The 18,694-nt window shown below is 37.0% G+C and overlaps 1 protein-coding gene and 1 pseudogene across 8 annotated transcripts in view; one reads left to right on the plus strand and one right to left on the minus strand.

Annotated features, from left to right (window-relative positions):
- Nucleotides 1-16,758, plus strand: part of LOC106873095 (protein O-linked-mannose beta-1,2-N-acetylglucosaminyltransferase 1) — a 162,579-nt gene extending 145,821 nt beyond the window's left edge. For 5 of the 8 annotated variants that reach the window (XM_089366612.1, XM_089366614.1, XM_089366616.1 and 2 more), the window contains exons 17-21: nucleotides 3,069-3,177; nucleotides 5,287-5,358; nucleotides 5,802-5,843; nucleotides 7,079-7,146; nucleotides 13,027-16,758. In XM_089366612.1, coding sequence (XP_089222738.1) covers nucleotides 3,069-3,177; nucleotides 5,287-5,358; nucleotides 5,802-5,843; nucleotides 7,079-7,146; nucleotides 13,027-13,099 — 364 coding nt within the window. In that variant the 3' untranslated portion in view covers nucleotides 13,100-16,758. Of the gene's footprint in view, nucleotides 1-3,068; nucleotides 3,178-5,286; nucleotides 5,359-5,801; nucleotides 5,844-7,078; nucleotides 7,147-12,289; nucleotides 12,419-13,026 lie in introns of all 8 variants that reach the window. The other 3 variants (XR_016245193.1, XR_016245195.1, XR_016245194.1) reach the window with 1 other exon arrangement.
- Nucleotides 9,979-10,097, minus strand: LOC128250178 (5S ribosomal RNA; annotated as a pseudogene).
- Nucleotides 16,759-18,694: the final 1,936 nt, after the last annotated feature.

Raw genomic sequence — 18,694 nt, forward strand, 5'->3', positions numbered from 1 at the left:
AAGGAAACTGCATATATAATACATAACTTAGAAGCAGCGCTATGGATGTGCCAGCACACATGAGCTTGAGACATGGCCACCCTCACACACTTCTCATGAGGAATTCTGAAAGGAGCTTCGTGAGACCACTGCAGAGACACTTCCAGGGAAAAAAATCGATTATAGCAGTGACTTGATCAATTCCTAGGGATATCTGAAGAAGGAATTTTTGTATTCCGAAATATTATATCAGACTATGGATGATTAAATCATAACACTTATAATAGTCCATTCTTGTTATTATAATGCATTGTTGTGCCATTCAAGACACATTATATTTTACAAACAATACACAATGCTTCAAGTGAACTACAATACTCTATTATAATTGTCCATTATAGTAAACCACCAGCCAAGTGATTTTGGTATTCTAATTTTAACCATTTGAATCCATTTATCAATGTTTTAAGAATGAAAGATAGTCAGCTTTACCCTAATTTATACATAATGTATGACGAAAAGAATTTTATTTTCTGAAATTAGGCAGTCCATACACATATCCATAGTTATATACACTTTGTCAGATTTGCTCAATTTCTCTTTCTGCTGCCTTTTTCTATTTGTCTTAAATGAACAGAATTTTTAGAAAATTACCATTTCATTCCCTCATTCTGTAAAGCTACTTGATATTGATTTTCCAATGGGATTCAGACATTCTGTGGGTCAGTAAATACATTCAACTGGACTAATCAATTTAATCTTCATTATTAGGGCATTTCTTTTTTATTTACCAGCCAGATTTGGGGTTCCATGAGAGTCAGATGTATAACAACTCAGCTCTGATCAATTTTAACTAGGATGAATATATGCAACTAATTTCAACAACCTTTCTTTTATATACACTGTTCAGCTTATATCTTTCCTACATTATAGTTGTTATACAAAGGATTTCAACATAGGCAGTATTCAGTCAACCTTTTTTTTTCAGTGTCATTTTATAGATCATTAAAAATAAAGACTTCTTTGAAGAGAACAATCTATCTACACCATCATCATCATCGTTTAATGTCCACTTTCCATGCTAGCATGGGTTGGATGATTTGACTGAGGACTGGTGAACCAGATGGCTGCACAAGGCTCCAATCTGATCTGGCAGAGTTTCTACAGCTGGATGCCCTCCCTAACACCAACCACTCCGAGAGTGTAGTGGGTGCTTTTACGTGCCACCGGCAAGAGGGCCAGTCAGGCGGTACTGGCAACAGCCATGCTCAATTGGTGTTTTTTACGTTCCACCTGCACAGGAGCCAGTCCAGCGGCACTGGCAACAACCTCGCTCAAATGTTTTTTCACATGCCACCGGCACAAGTGCCAGTAAGGTGATGCTGGTAACAAACATGTTCGAATGGTACTTTTTGCGTGCCACTGGCATGGAAGCCAGTCAACTGCTCTGGCAGCGATTTGTCTCAATGCTTAATGAAACATTACCTGTTTTTTGCTGTGGTTGCAGTTGCCAAGTCTCTGCATAAGTCGATTAGTCTCAATAGTCCTTAATCACATTCTGTAGCATACCTCTATTTATCTTATTAATAGTCATTTATTAAGACTGGCAACTCAGTCAAAAGAATAGAAATAGCCTTCTGATGTCCCCTTGATTTTTCAGCCTTCTGGTATCTCCTTTATTCCTTTCCCACATCATTCCTTTCATGCTTTTTAATCATGATTTGATCTAACACTATAAGCAAGTAGATTCCCAAACAAATTACTTTTTGGTAGTTGTAATGTTCTCTATCTCTTGATTTATATCTCAATATATTAGTTTCAAATTTTAGCACAAGGCCAGCAAATTCAGGAGAGGTGGAGTAAGTCAATTACATTGACACCCCCTCCCCGCGAGTTCAACTGGTACATATTTTATCAACCCTGAATGATGAAAGGCAAAGTTGACCTTAGTGCAATTTGAAATCTGAACATAAAGACATGAAATGCTGCTAAGCATTTTGCCCAGCATGCTGACGATTCTGCCAGCTTGCTGCTTTATATATTCTGAATATATTAAGGGTTTTATGGACAGTGATTTACCAGAGATAGTAGCATATTGGACCTTGCAACATTTGATGCTGTTCCTTTATCTTCCATGTTTTGCTGGAATTGATAAAATAAACACCATTAATAAACTAGATAATAAATCAAAGCCTTGTGAGTAGATGTGGCAGACGGAAACTGAAAGAAGCACATTGTGTGTGTGTGGGGGCAGAGGCAGTTGTGCCACCATGTCTTTACATCACGTTAGTTGTACATTATTGTTACTGTCATACAAGCAGTGTTCTTCATCTGCAATCTGTGAAAACATGTCTGACTATGGGGGTGGGGAGAATATTACCTTGCTTGGAAACAGGCATGGGTCGGTGGCAGGAAGGGCATCTGGCCATAGGAAATCTGCTTCAACAAATTTATCCAATTTATGCAAGCATCAAAACATGACTACATCTGTCCCTTATAAACATCAAAACATGAATCAAAGCATCAAAACATGAATACATCTGTCCCTTATAAACATCAAAACATGAATCAAAGCATCAAAACATGAATACATCTGTCCCTTATAAACATCAAAACATGAATCAAAGCATCAAAACATGAATACATCTGTCCCTTATAAACATCAAAACATGAATCAAAGCATCAAAACATGAATACATCTGTCCCTTATAAACATCAAAACATGAATCAAAGCATCAAAACATGAATACATCTGTCCCTTATAAACATCAAAACATGAATCAAAGCATCAAAACATGAATACATCTGTCCCTTATAAACATCAAAACATGAATCAAAGCATCAAAACATGAATACATCTGTCCCTTATTACAATTCATAACTAATCAGTCGTTGCTTTGCTTCACATTATGGTTCAAATTCTATCACCCAACAAGTGATAATAGAAGTGCCAGTAAGTGGTACACTAGAGGTGATTACTACTATCTGCACCCACAAACTAGACATTTTCTACTAAAATTCTATTTATCATCATCATTGTGCTCATATTTTAATAAATATTACTAAAAATATATTTTATTTGGTTTCAGGATGAAGAAAGACTATTATGAGGTTCTTATCAAGCAACTTATCCAAGATGCCAAACTTTTAAATCACAGCCACCCTCCTTGTTCAGAAGACTTTGTTCCTAATACCAAGGTAAATGTTATTTTAAGCATAAACATCTTTGTTGGGTTTTTTAAAAATTTTATTTGTGATAATTGTTCTTAGTAATAACAAAATTTTAAAAAAAGGCTGTCTTACTGTGCAATTATCACATTCCAAACATGTACATTTATGAGGGTAGGCTGAAAAGTTCATAGGCCGACTATGAAGGAGTGATACTAGAGCTGTGAAATCTGGCATGCATTAATTTCTCCCCTTATTGATAACTGCATTGTTTCTCTCCAGGTTAACCGACAGCTGACTATTCAAAGTAGACTTCAAAAGTATTGGGTCATCCCATTAATAGTGCAGTTTTTTTTTATACTTCTTTTGTTTTTCAAAATTAAGATAAAATTCTTTTTTAATCTAAAATATACTCCTTCATTTTCTACAATACTCTTCCATCTATCTGGTAGACTTGCAAGCCTCCTCTTCCAAAATTCACTTGTCTGTGACGAAAAATACTCCTCCAGTACTGTTCTGGCCCCATCTACAGAATTCATATTTTTTCCATCCAAATGATTTTGAAGACTGCAGAATAAATGATAACCAGATAGGGTAATGGTGGGTGAGGCATCATTTTCCATTCAAACTGCTCCAGCCTTTGGAATGTTATCCTCGCTATATGTGGCCGAGCATTATCCTGATGAAAGAACACCTTTGATCTTGAAACCAAAGATGGTCATTTTTCTTCTAATGCAAGTGTCGATGAAAGGCTAAATGACCAAATCCAAGCTTCTCTGCTAGTTCCTCAACAGTTGCGATGGGATTTCGTTCCACCAGGATTTCCAGGACAAGTCTTGTCTTCTAGGCTGTAGTTTCTGGCTCAGAATTTCTGGAACCTCCTTTGACACTGGCTTACCCTTATTGTCATATATTGCATTAATATTCCTCGCAGTTTCCATTGCGTTGTTGCCTTTATTGACTTCATAAAGCAAAATATTCTGAATATGCTCCTTCGTCACTTCCATTATAGCTTTGAAAAAATGACTGTTAAAATCGAACTGCACTCTTCAAAACTTGCACTAAGAATAAGGACAAGGTAAAATTACTACCTGCTTTTATAGCAAGTTGATGCAAGTAGTTTATCCCGCCCCACTTTGACTTTTAGTTCATGCAATTGAAAAAAACACATTATTTATGGGATGACCCAGTAACTAGTAGCAACTTCTCTTGAAAATGGACAAAATTTGGCATCTTAATGTTATCAAGTAACTGCAGAAAAAGGGTTTAGCCCCCAAGGACAGTCATGCTGATATGGTTGCTACATTAAGAGATGGCGCTCCAGCTTTATCAACTGTGCAAAAGTGGGCATCTGAATATAGGAAGGAATAGAGAGCCTTGAAGATGACCCAAGGTCTAGACATCCAGCAACTGCCACCACCCAGGAGAACATAGATCCTGTTCACTGCATGGTGATGGATGACATGCGGTTGACTATAAATCAAGTAGCCAATGCTCTTTGCATATCCCACAAGAGAGTTGAGAATATTCTGCACAATGAACTTGGCATGATAGAGGATTCTACTTGGTGAGTGCTGCTTCTTCTGACACCTAATCGAAAGTGCATCAGGCTGATTGTATCATGAGAAAATCTGACATTGTCTGATGCAAATTCTGCTGGTTTCCTTTAATGTTTCCTAACCCAGAACGAGTATTGGCTTCATCACTTTGAGCCAGAGACAAAGAGACAATCCATGCAGTGGAAAAGAAGGCCAAGATTGTTTCATCTGCAGGAAAGATGATGGCTTCAGTTTTTTGGGATGCAAAAGACATTGTCTTTGTTGACTATCTTCAAAAGGGTCACACCAATGTACTGTATTTCTGTTTCTTATTTATTGTATCTATCTTATTTACATAGACAAAGGAAAATTTACAATAAGCATTTAGATCGCTAAGGTAGCTATTTAGAAAGTTTGCAGCACACACAAACACACACAGATTGATTATGTGCACATACACACACGCACACGCACACACACACACACACACACACACACACACACACACACGTGCACACACAAGAATATATTTGTAATTAGTAACTTTTATTATTTGTAGCTTTTATGTTTAAAATATTTTTTCTTGTTGCTCCATTTTTAGGATGAAATCTATGTGATGTACATAAATATGACTTCAGATAAAGACTACACAACATGGAAACATCTAGCTAAAGTGAGTGAATGTATATTTCAGTGGTTGATTAAAGGTATTTTATGGTCTGACACATATGTGACATTTTGTGTTTGAAAAGTTGTTTTTGTTTTTTGTTTTTTGTTTTTGTACTTTTATCTTAGTTGATAAATGAGTTCTTCATTATAGACTGGGTCAAGGACGTGAATATTTCTTCTATGAATCATTGTTTAACAGATGTGAAATGCTGTTTATGTTGGAATTGTGACAGTATCACATGTCTTCACTGCTTGCTTTGAGAATATGTCTGTCCTGAGATTGAACATATCATACAGCATTCTCTTAAATGGTTCTCATTTTGTCAACATTTAATGGAACAAGGTATTTTCATCTATACATAATTCAATATATGTTGGCTGCCCAGCTATAAAGAATCTGAATTTTAGTTTTATCTTATTTTTCTTCTTTTTTCCTCTTTTTAACAGTGTTTCCACCTTTGGGATTTGGATGTCAGAGGATTTCATAAGGTGAGGATACACATCTTCATGTCAATGTCTTACAATTAACCTTTAGCTCGTTTAGGCACATCATGTTGTTGTATGAGTTTTCTCCCCTGTAGCTACAGGTACGTTCTGTTACATTGAGAGGGGAGAAAACACGTGTAGCAACATGATGCACCTACAGTTTGCTAAAGGTTAATAATTAACTGATATCTACTATGATCCATTTAAAATAGTGTTTTTAATCTCCTCTAATCAGTTTCCTTCTGGAATTACATATTTTGAATCCTGTCAAAAAAGAATTAAATATTTCATCATTTCTTAATGTCCACTTTACCATGCTTGCACGGGACTGACACAGTTTGTTGAGAGAAATTTTCTACAACAGGATGCCCTTCTTGTCACTTACCCTCAACTGTTCCAAACAAGGTTATATTTACCCATAGCTAGACATGTTTTTCTTGAAAGACTGAAAACAAGCATCACCACTTATGTGATAGTGATACTTTTTTTACAGCTATCACATGATGTCAAGACAAGGGTACACCCAAAGACACACATACACGACCTGCTTCTTTCTGTTTCCATCTAACAAATCTTCTTAGAAAGGTTTTGTCAGCCCAGAACTATAGTTGAAGATACTTACCCGAGGTGCAATTGGGAGTGCAGTGGGACTGAACCCAAGATCACATGGTTGGGAAGCAAGCTTCTTAGCCACACAGTTACACTGTGCTCCAATGTTTGTTTTGGTTTTACAGCTGGATGCCCTTCCTAATGCCAACCATTTTATGGCATGCAGTGGATGCTTTTTTCATGTCACCAGCACTAGTGAGGTGACCATGCAGCTTGCAGGACTACAAACTCCTAGGAGATAGCTTTATTCTTGGAGCAGTGGGTGGGTAGATTGTATAAGAGAAGGGGCCAGAGGACCTACATGACTACTTACATTTTTAGAAGGTAGGACGGGGGTAATTGAGTGGAGCTGGAAAGGGATAAAAAAATAATGGTGTTGAGATGTCAAAGTGGACCTTCAAGGTATGAGCTAAGTAGTAGTGATTGGGACAAACGGAACAGGAATTTGGTGGGGTTATACATGTGAAAACATTGACACGTAAATATTTCTTCTCTTTGAGGTAAAAAGACTGTAGTGGAATGGCAACTAATTATTAGTACATATAATAATTGAAATGGAACTAAAAATAACAATCAGTGTGTATTGCAGTTTCGAAATGTTTGCTAAAACTATGCCTTTACTTTTTCAGAGTATGTGGAGGCTGTTCTTAAAGACGAACCATTTAATTATCATTGGGTCACCAGCATCCCCTTACTCGTAAGTATGATTTCTATCACTTCCCTTCTTCTCGTCAGAAAAGTTTTATTCATAGGCACAGCTGTGTGGGAAGAAGCTTGCTTCCCAACCATATGGATGGATCCGGGTTCAGTTGCACAGTGTGACACCTCAGGTCGATTAAAGTTTTGTGACTTGTGAGTAGATTTGCTAAACAGAAACTGAAAGAAGCCCATCCTCTGTGTGTTCGTTTGTCCCCCCCCCCCCATCACTACTTGACAACAACTGTTGGTATGTTTACATCCCTTTAACTTGGCTGTTCAGCAAAAAGAGACCAATAGAATAAGCACCAGGCTTAACAAAATATAAGTACTGGTGTTGATTCATTTAACTAAAAATTCTTTAAGTCAGGGGTTTGTGATGTGTTCGCCTTCCTACTTACTAGGACTTTGGTTTTTGCAACATTGACTCTAAGGCCCTTTGTTTCTAAACATTGCTTCTGCACTTGAAATTTCTTCTCTAGTTCTGGTAGTGATTCTACTATGAGAGCAAGGTCATCAGCATAGAGGAGCTCCCAGGGGCAGCCCATCTTGAATTCCTCTGTTATTGCCTGGAGGACTATGATGAATAAGAGGGGGTTGAGGGCTGATCCTTGGTGAACCCCTACTTCTACCTGGAATTCTTTGCCATACTCATTGCTGACCCTTACCTTACTAACGGCATTACTGTACAAGGCCTGTACAGCTTTTATTAACCACTCGTCAATCCCCAGTTTCCTCATCGCCCACCAGATAAGGGATCGGGGGAGCCTGTCAAAGGCTTTCTCCAAGTCAACAAAAGCCAAGTATAGGGGATTATCTTTGGCTAGGTATTTCTCCTGCAGTTGCTATACCAGGAATATAGCATCAGTGGTGCTTCTACCTGGCACAAAACTGAACTGCATCTCATCTAAGCGGACTCTCTCCCTAGTTAGTTGGGCTATGACCCTCTCCATGACTTTCATCACCTGATCCAGCAGTTTGATACCCCTGTAGTTATTTCTATCTAATGCATCACCTTTACCCTTGTATATATAAATATATATATATATATGTAGATATATATATACTAATGTTTTTCTGTCGTTGTTGATGATGACCATGGCATCACATGGGAGGAGGTGGGTTACAGTGTGTCCAGCTTTGGTTAATCAGACCAGTGGCTGCTTGGAAGGTTCTGCCGCATGTCAGGCACTGGTGGCCTGCTGGGAATGAAGGCAAGGAATTGGCCCTGGACTTGCGCAGCTCACAATTTCCTTTGTGCTCCTGCAATCCTCTCTTGTTTGTAAGAGATGGCACCTCTGGTGGTGGAGCTATGCCAGGCAGGGCTGTCTTGTGCTTTCATTTCTCAGGTAGATATATATATATATATATATATATATATATATATATGGCACATGGTACAGTGGCTAGAGTGTCAGGCTCACAATCATGATGTAGTGAGTTTGATTCCCTGACCAAGCTGTGTATTGTGTTCTTGAGTAAGACACTTTATTTCACGTTGCTCCAGTTCACTCAGCTGTAGAAATGAGTCGAGACGTCACTGGTGCCAAACTGTATCAACCTTTGCCTTTCCCTTGGATAACATCGGTGAAATGAAGAGAGGAGGCTGCTTTGCATGGGCAACTGCTGGCCTTCCATAAACAACCCTGCCCGGAATTGTGCCTCGGAGGATAATTTTCTAGGGAAAGACAATTTCCCAAGGTGCCATGAAGTGGGACTGCACTTGAGACTAATCTCAAAAGACATCAAAATATCTATCAGTCATTGTTATGGTAGTTACCACTGCCTCCTCCTTGTCCTCTTCCTCCTCCTTTTTATCTTCCTATATTCTCAGTTTAAATCCTAATGAGATCGGCCATACAATTTCACCAGGACCACTCCATCTCTCATCCTCACATTCAATTCAGTGCCTCCACCATCATTTTAATTCCTGTATCTGCACCACCATTGTCCTCTCTTCTATCACCACCACCACCACCACTACCATCATCATCACTCATGCCACCATCTTTTTGCTTCTCTTTTACCTTCGCATTGTAGCACCTTTTCCATCTCTCACCATCATCACATTCACTGCTAATCCCCTTCCATATCATCCCATTCTTCTGTTGCCAACCATTATCCTCAACACTTTAGTCTTCTGCTATTATCATCATCATCTTCACTTCACTCCAGTGTTGTACTATCCTCAAAACACCATTCAGTAAATTCTTGGAATTGTGCTGCAAGGGAGATGTTGTTACCACTGCTCCTTTCACTGTTAATGTTGTTGCTTATATGTCTGTAGATTCTCTCTACTCCACTCCTCATTCCCACATATATACACACACATATATATATATATACATATATGTTTGTGTGTGTGTGTGTATATATATATATATATATATATATATTTATATATATACTCTTTTACTCTTTTACTTGTTTCAGTCATTTGACTGTGGCCATGCTGGAGCACCGCCTTTAGTCGAACAAATTGACCCCAGGACTTATTCTTTGGAAGCCTAGTACTTATTCTATCGGTCTCTTTTGCCGAACCGCTAAGTTACGGGGACGTAAACACACCAGCATCGGTTGTCAAGCGATGTTGGGGGGACTAACACAGACATACAAACATATACACATACATACATACACACATATACATATATACGACGGGTTTCTTTCAGTTTCCGTCTACCAAATCCACTCACAAGGCTTTGGTCGGCCCGAGGCTATAGTAGAAGACACTTGCCCAAGGTGCCATGCAGTGGGAATGAACCCGGAACCATGCAGTTGGTAAGCAAGCTACTTACCACACAACCACTCTTGCGCCTATATTTTAAAAAAATGCTTACAGCTCCTAGGTTTCCCAAGCAGTCACCCATCTAAGTACTAACTAGGCTCGATGCTGCTTAACTTCGGTGATCGGACGAGAACCGGTGCTTTCAGTGTGATATGGTCGTAAGCATATATATATATATATATATATATATATTTTCAATATTATCTACCTGATGAAGTACTGGCACCCAGCTGTTGCTGCATCATGTTTGTTTATGTAATTATTTATAAAATAATGTTATGTAGTGATATGAGAATGAAAACTCAGCAATTTGCAGCTGTTGCACATGTAATTTGTAATTAAAACCTGTTAATTCTTCTTCTGGTATAAATTTTAGTATGTATGTATGTATGTGTGTGTGTGTGTGTGTATGTATACATACATATATATAGCTTTGCTCGATATACATACATATATATATATATAAAAACAAATAGTAAATGAGTATATGCATATATACGTACAGGTATGTGCATACCGACATCCACCTGTATGTATAGGTGCATATCTGGGTACAGGACATTGCAAACAAACGTAGACGAGAACACACGAGCCACATAGAGAACATCTCCTTCATCAGCCACCCACGTTTTAACACCGGCGTTTCGACGAGCTTGGGCAGGACGCATCGCTAAAACGGCTCGTCCCATGGATCGCAGATTAAATTTGTATACGCAAATTAAATCTCGCCATGGAGGAATGTAGTGGCGGACAAAAAACAAGACAGGAAAACAAACAGAAAAGGCTTTACGGCCAGACGAGAAAAATTATGTGTGTAAGAACGCGATGAGGCACGGACCCGAGAGAGACAAAGTGGTGCGTGCGTTGCTTGGCGAAAGCCAAGGAAGGAAAGGATTATTGACCGGAAGCATGTGACCATGCCGGTGTAAAGGGAAGAGAGAGAAACAGAGGGAGGAAGTAGAAGAATAGGTGAGCAACGAGAGGAAAAGAGAAAGAGAGGAAAAACGAGGAGGAAAAAGAGATACGTAGTAGTAACAGAGGAAGAACGAGAGGGGTAAAGCGAGATACGTAGTAGTACAGAGGAAGAACGAGGGGGGGAAGGAAAGAGAAAGAGAAAGAGATAGAGTAGCGTCGGAGGATATGAGTTACGAAAACTACTTACATTTGGAAGATGCTGCGTTCAATCATGTAAAAACAAATAGTAAATGAGTATATGCATATATACGTACAGGTATGTGCATACCGACATCCACCTGTATGTATAGGTGCATATCTGGGTACAGGACATTGCAAACAAACGTAGACGAGAACACACGAGCCACATAGAGAATATCTCCTTCATCAGCCACCCACATTTTAACACCGGCGTTTCGACGAGCTTGGGCAGGATGCATCGCTAAAACGGCTCGTCCCATGGATCGCAGATTAAATTTGTATACGCAAATTAAATCTCGCCATGGAGGAATGTAGTGGCGGACAAAAAACAAGACAGGAAAACAAACAGAAAAGGCTTTACGGCCAGACGAGAAAAATGATGTGTGTAAGAACGCAATGAGGCACGGACCCGAGAGAGACAAAGTGGTGCGTGCGTTGCTTGGCGAAAGCCAAGGAAGGAAAGGATTATTGACCGGAAGCATGTGACCATGCCGGTGTAAAGGGAAGAGAGAGAAACAGAGGGAGGAAGTAGAAGAATAGGTGAGCAACGAGAGGAAAAGAGAAAGAGAGGAAAAACTAGGATATATATATATATATACACACACACACACACACACACACAGTGATCTTCACACACAATGAGGTTCCACACAGTTTCTGTCTACCAAAATTCACTCACAAAGCATTGGTTGGCCTGGAGCTATAGGGAAGACACTTGCCCAAGATACTGTGCAGTAGGATTGAACTCAAAGCCATTTGGTTGCAGAGTAATCTTCTTAACCACAGTGTTATGTCTGAACCTATATATATATATACACACACACACAAACACAATACAGGTATTTGTCCAACCCATGCAATCATAGAAAACAGATGTTAAATGATGTTGATGTGTTTATTCTACGTTTCCCTTTGTGATCTCTGATGCTGTTAGCTATGTTTCCAGTGAGCCAGTCACTGGTTCACTGCAGCAATAGATGTTAGAATGACATAGGGACAACTTACCTAGCTTTTCATATAGATGCTTCATCATTGTTTGTATATTTACTTTTACCATGCTGGCAAGGGTCGGACAAGACTTATTGAGGCAGTATTCTATAGCTTGATGACCATCCTGTCACCAATCTATATCTCTATTTTGAGTAAGGTTTTTGTTTTTACATTCCATTGATATTCCTGCTTTGAAACTGCTGGGCTACAGAATGTATTGCTTAAAAGAGACATAAACATCACCATGCATGTGCTAGGCTTCTGTATAATTTCCATCTACCAAATTTTACTTGCAAATTATTTGTTAAACCAATGTCATGGTAGAAGATATTTGCCCAAGGTGAGTCCAGCTTTTTACCACATGCCTGTTACCATAGCTGAGCTAATGAAGTGTTTCACTGCTAGTTAAACTGCCCACAGTGTTATGTTTGTGGCAGAGATAACTCTTAGCAGTCCCAATCTACCTACCTGTAAATATATACCTTGTGGTTATGTTATTCTCCCGTGTAAGTGTCAGCAGCCTGCAGTGCATCTTCTGAATATTTCCTGGCAAAGTATGCACCCTGTTAAGCTAATTTAGTGATTCTCAATTAGTTTTTCCCTATCAACCCCTTTGATTCCTGTTTAACTCAGATCAACCCTCAGAGCCATTCAATGTTTAAAAAAATTATTAAGAATTATATGAAATAAGAGTTAAAATACTTTGTGTATTATAGAAGTATAACCAATTTATTGCACATAAATTTTAACGACAAAATCTTATATGGACCCCCAAGGATCATATGGACCTCACTTGAGAACCATTGCATTTGATACACAATGTGAAAGCAAGATCTTCATATATTGATCCTCCCATTTGTTATTACTTCATTCCAATCATGTCCTAAACCCCAAGTATAACTTGTATCACTTGCATGTTATCTTATTTTACCTTATATTTCTTTCCAGGGAATATATGCCTGCCAACATCCTGCCTATCTATTTGAATGACAGTGTTCCATTTCGGAAAGACGGACAGTGATGTTCTTTTTTGTTTTTTTGTTGGGGGATTTTTTTTTTCTGTTTATTTTGGTGCAACACTTACTTTCATTTTTTTGTTTAAATTTTTCCTAAGGGATTTTCCCTTTTTTTTTATTTGAATTTTTTTTTCTTGGTCATTCACCGCAAGCTAAATCAGGGAAAATGGCTAACAACGGTCAATGAATACATTGCTGTTAGCCAAATAGAAGAATATATACCAGCTGCCTACCAGCCATGATGTCGTGACTGAAGACACTCTTTGTCTTTCCATAAACTTTTTATCATCCTCCACTAACTGTGGCAACTATTTTGTAATGAAATTGTCAAAAGTGACTCATTGCCTTTGTCAAAATCTCTCTCCACAAGTCTCTAAAGAGAATTTGGCAACAGCTGGTGCACCAGCAATAAATGTGTTTCTTTTTGACTGAACTTGCTGTAAACTCGAACTTGTATATCAGAACATTATATAGACAGATGCTTATTTTTCTACACTTTCAAACACAATTCTTGTTCAAAATTGTCTTTATTTTATTCAAACTTCAGAACCATTTCTAAAATAAAGAAAACAAAACAAAAAAATTTGATATTTCACTCAAAAATATTAAACATATTTTCATATTTTTCATTTTGCTTATATTTTGGTTTTTAATTTCTTTTTAGAATTATATTTCTAACCAAAGCATTCCATTCAGAGGTTATTAGGTTTTATGCCATCTTGATTTTAAATTTTTTGTAGCTTCATATACAATCTTTTGTTTATCCAAACCAACAATATTTGTTTATTAAGCTTTTTGGCTACTTTTATCTTTTGACAACTTAACTTGTTCTCTTCTGTTCTGTTATATTCAGATCCAAGTGAATTGTTGTTTATAGGATTCTTTTAGAGTCTTAAACTTATGGTAATCTGTTGATGTCAGATCCGTCCTGTGCTTATTCTAGCCATGTGATTTAATTTATCTAATCATACTACTAGACAGTAGCAGTGAAGAGTAAGCTTCAACATAAAGTTCTTATTATTACTGTTATAGGTTTAATTTTGAAGCTATGCTTTGTTTTATAAACAGAATTGCTGTATTCCTTTGGAAATATACTGCTGTAAGTAGCAGATTATTTTCGACTTATTTTTAGAGTTTTTCCTTCAGTTCAGTCAGTACACTGAGAAGGTACACTGTATTTTCTATGATTTTTAGAGTTACAGTTGAATGAGTTTCAATTAAAATATTTTGTTATTTGAGTCTGTTGGTAAATGTTTATTTTAATCAAGATTGTAAGAAAAATGACTAAAGACATTTCTTAAGATAGATTAACTTAAAGCTTTTTTTAATCTTTATGGAATTGGTAGTTTAAACAATGGTCCTTCCCACTAAGATATAAGTGAGGATGGATGTTTTCTTCTCTTAACAAAATAAGCAGCTGCTTATTTTAGGTGGAAACCATCTAAATGTAGTATCTCCGGAAACGTTTGGTTTAAGCAAGTCATGTTATTGCAAAAGATCAGAGTTGTGTGTTTGTTATCTTAACTGAGGTCTTTTACATTTTGGTGGTTAACAGAAGATCAAGAAGAGAACAGTAATAGGCCAAAGACTGTTTAAAAAGCAGGTTAACATGGATGAACTTGTAGTTTATGCTTCATGTGTTGGAGTTGTCATTCCTGGATCTGATATATGCCTTAGATTCTTGGACGTTATAGATTCATTATTTATTTTAGGGGGTAGAATTTAGATCAAACGAACATTTAAAGAAGGATATGGGAACAATAATGGTTTAAAATTTATAACAACAAAATCTATGTCAACATACAAAAAGTACTTATTTTTTACTTCGACACATTGAAGTTCCTCACTGATATAGTTGGTGTTTACATCTGTTATATAATCTTGTGTTAGATATTGTTGATGATGAAACAATCTTAAGCCTTATCCCTTTGTTTATCATATCTTTGTTGTTCTTGTTCATTCTATTTCCTCTCATCTAAATCTAAAGACGTTAAGTTGCCAAAAGTCTAAGTTGTTTAAATTTAGTCAAAATCATCATCATCATCATCTTCATTGTTTTCATCATCATCATCACCACCTCCACCACAATGCTAGTGATAGCTGGAGAAATATTGGATTTGTGGATTTGGATTCATAAGTTCATATTCTACTGTTAGCACTCTGATGTGTCCCTTTAGAAGCCACCTTGGATTTTACAATGACATGACCCCTAATTAAACAAATTATTATTAATTACACACATAAAAAAAAAAAGTAGCCACAATATCTTGCTTTAATTTTTTTTTATTTTCTTTTGCTATTATTTGCCAATTGTTTATTATGTTATCTGCCATTCTTGCTTTTTTTTTTTCTTTTGAAATATAAAATATCAAGAATAAAAGAAACACATGATAAAGAAACTATTTTTCTAAACCCTTCAATTTTTTTTTTATTCATGAATGAAATTCATTGATTGAACATGTCTTGTTTTCTGTGTTTGTAAATTCTTCTGTTGTCTGGTCACATAACTTCTGTTGACTGTAGATTTGTTTTTGTTGACTCTTGTTATTTTGCTGTTGGTTAAATTGAATCAGCTCTACTTAAGCTGACCTATAGCATGGCCATAAGAGATCAACTGAAGCATTTGGTTACTATTTACAGCTGTGCTCATCCTATTGCAACCATGTTGTCCTAATATTTAGGACTTAAACCATATTTTATCAACACCTGGAAGTTTATTGAAAGAATCTCAATTAAACAATGAAAATGTTGATCAAGTACATAGAATTTCAGTTATTAGTTCATCCTTCATTAACTCATCCATATTTGATATAAGTGACCAGTTGATTAGTTTCTCTCAGTGTGGTAATAATATCTTGTTTGTGTCAGTCAATGTAGTACGGTTGTGTAGCCATGATATCAGGTTAAATTTGTTTGTGAACCTAGTTGTGTGAGCCATTTTGATGTGAATATGAAAACAATGTTTCCATTTGCTGTGAGTTTGTTTTATTTGTATAACTGATTTTGTTTTGAGTTATCTACTTCTCATTGAAAATATTTCTTCCCTGCCTTTAGTCTGATTCTTCAAACTTTTATTTAGGACTTCATTCATTAGATAGTTTAAAACAAACTCATAAATCTATGACTAAATGCAGTTCATTCCTCGTAATAAAAGTCAATGCTATTGTCCCAAATTATTTTCTTTCTGCTCACACATTTGTCAATATAATCATCATCATCATCATCATCATCAATTTCAGCAATGCTGTTGCTTTCATTTCCACACAGTGGTACATTTCATTTAAGAAGAATTCCTCTAAGATAACTTGGACTTTAGCCAGAAACATTAAAGTGAGATTAAAACAGAACCCCATTTTCCATTTTATTTATGCATTTAATTTTTGTTTCCCTACTTCATTCATTAATACTAAACTTTATATTAAGTGACCTATCATGGAATGGTATTAAAAAAAAAAAAAAAAAACGTTTTGTGTCATTTTAACAAGGGAGCCAACTGTATCTTTGTTCATAGAGAATGAATGTCTTTGTAATGTTGATGAAATTCATGTAATTCACCTCTTGTTAATCTTTCCTTTTTCAGAAAACCTGTAGCTAATTACTTGTTGAAAAATAATCTCCTTATCATGTATTTTAAATCTTCTGTAAATAAATATTTTCATGGTTAGAGATTTTTCTCTTTTACACACAAGTGCTAGCATGTATTGGGTCAATTTAAAAAATGTTGACATCAGCTTGTTCTCGGAACATATGTATTCTGTTTAGATAGCTATTTTATCAAGGATTTAATACTTTATCTATGTACCTGAACAGCACACTACCACCCACATATAAATTCATTTATCAGACATTTCCATCTTAATGTAAATCAGTTTTTTAAATTTGTATATATTTATGCACTGTTAAAGGAAATTACTTATGACTGCTAGACTCTGATCACTAACTACTTAAAATAGGTAGCACCTATGTTACATTAATCTGAAATTGAGACAAATGAAGCAATGTGTTGTGCTTAGGAATATAATGCCTACTTATGTAGTTGTTTCAAATCACTTCAAGATCTTCAGGACTTAACATAATATACACTGATAAAGTCTGCAGAGTATGAAATATATACACACACACACACACACACACAAACGTGCACATATTTTCATTTTTTGCATTCATTTTATCATGCTAGCCGGCGGGGATTTTACAGCTGAAAGCCCTTCCTGTTGCTAACCCTTACTTGCTTTACAAGTAAGGATCCTCTTATTTCACACATCTTCAAAAGCACAAAGACTAGTAGGTGGTTTGTTGACAGGAGAAACAACATCACTGTCATAGCTTAAAGTCTCTCAGAGAAGTGCAAATGTAAACACACACACACACAGGTATTTTATAAACTTTTGAGAGAATGTGAAATAATTCTTTTTTTGGAATCTTGAGGCTCACACAAAGCAATAGCATGTTATTATTAGGTTGAAAAATTCTTTTGGACAGAAAAAGCCAAAGGTACAATAGTAGAACATCTGTCATACATACAGGAGATTTGTATATCACGTATGTGTGTGTGCATTTATATATATATATATATATATATATATATATATATATCACGTATGTGTGTATATAATATGTATATCACGTATGTGTGTGCGCATATATATCATCATCATCATCATCGTTTAACGTCCGCTTTCCATGCTAGCATGGGTTGGACGATTTGACTGACGACTGGTGAAACCGGATGGCAACACCAGGCTCCAATCTAATTTGGCAGAGTTTCTACAGCTGGATGCCCTTCCTAACGCCAACCACTCACAGAGTGTAGTGGGTGCTTTTACGTGTCACCCGCACGAAAACGGCCACGCTCGAAATGGTGTCTTTTATGTGCCACCCGCACAAGCCAGTCCAGGGGCACTGGCAACGATCTCACTCGAAAATCCTACGGGAGCCAGTCAGGCGGTACTGGCAACGGCCACGCTCAAAATGGTGCATCTCATGTGCCACCCGCACAAGAGCCAGTCCAGGGGCACTGGCAACGATCTTACTTGGCTTGCCGGGTCTTCTCACGCACAGCACATTTCCAAAGGTCTCGGTCAGTAGTCATCGCCTCGGTGAGGCCCAATGTACGAAGGTCTTGCCTCACCACCTCAGCCCAGGTCTTCCTGGGCCTACCTCTTCCACGGGTTCCCTCAACTGTTAGGGTGTGGCACTTTTTCACGCAGCTATCCTCAGCCATTCTCACCACATGTCCATACCAGCGCAATCGTCTCACGTATGTGTGTATATAATATGTATATCACGTATGTGTGTGTGCATTTATATATATATATATCACGTATGTGTGTATATAATATGTATATCACGTATGTGTGTGTGTGCATTTATATATATATATATATATATATATATATATATATATATATATATATTAATCTGTTTCAGTCATTACTCTGCAGGCATGCTGGGGCACCAATTTGAAAGGTTTTAGTCAAATTGATACCAGTACTTTTTTTTAAAGTCTGTTACTTATTTTGTTGGTCACATTTTGCGAAACCACTAAGTTATGCAGATGAAAACGAACCAACACCGGTTGTGAAGTGATGGTGGTGGGG

The sequence above is a fragment of the Octopus bimaculoides genome, chromosome 19 (genome assembly GCF_046866305.1).
Source record: "Octopus bimaculoides isolate indiv1 chromosome 19, ASM4686630v1, whole genome shotgun sequence".
NCBI lineage: Eukaryota > Metazoa > Mollusca > Cephalopoda > Octopoda > Octopodidae > Octopus > Octopus bimaculoides.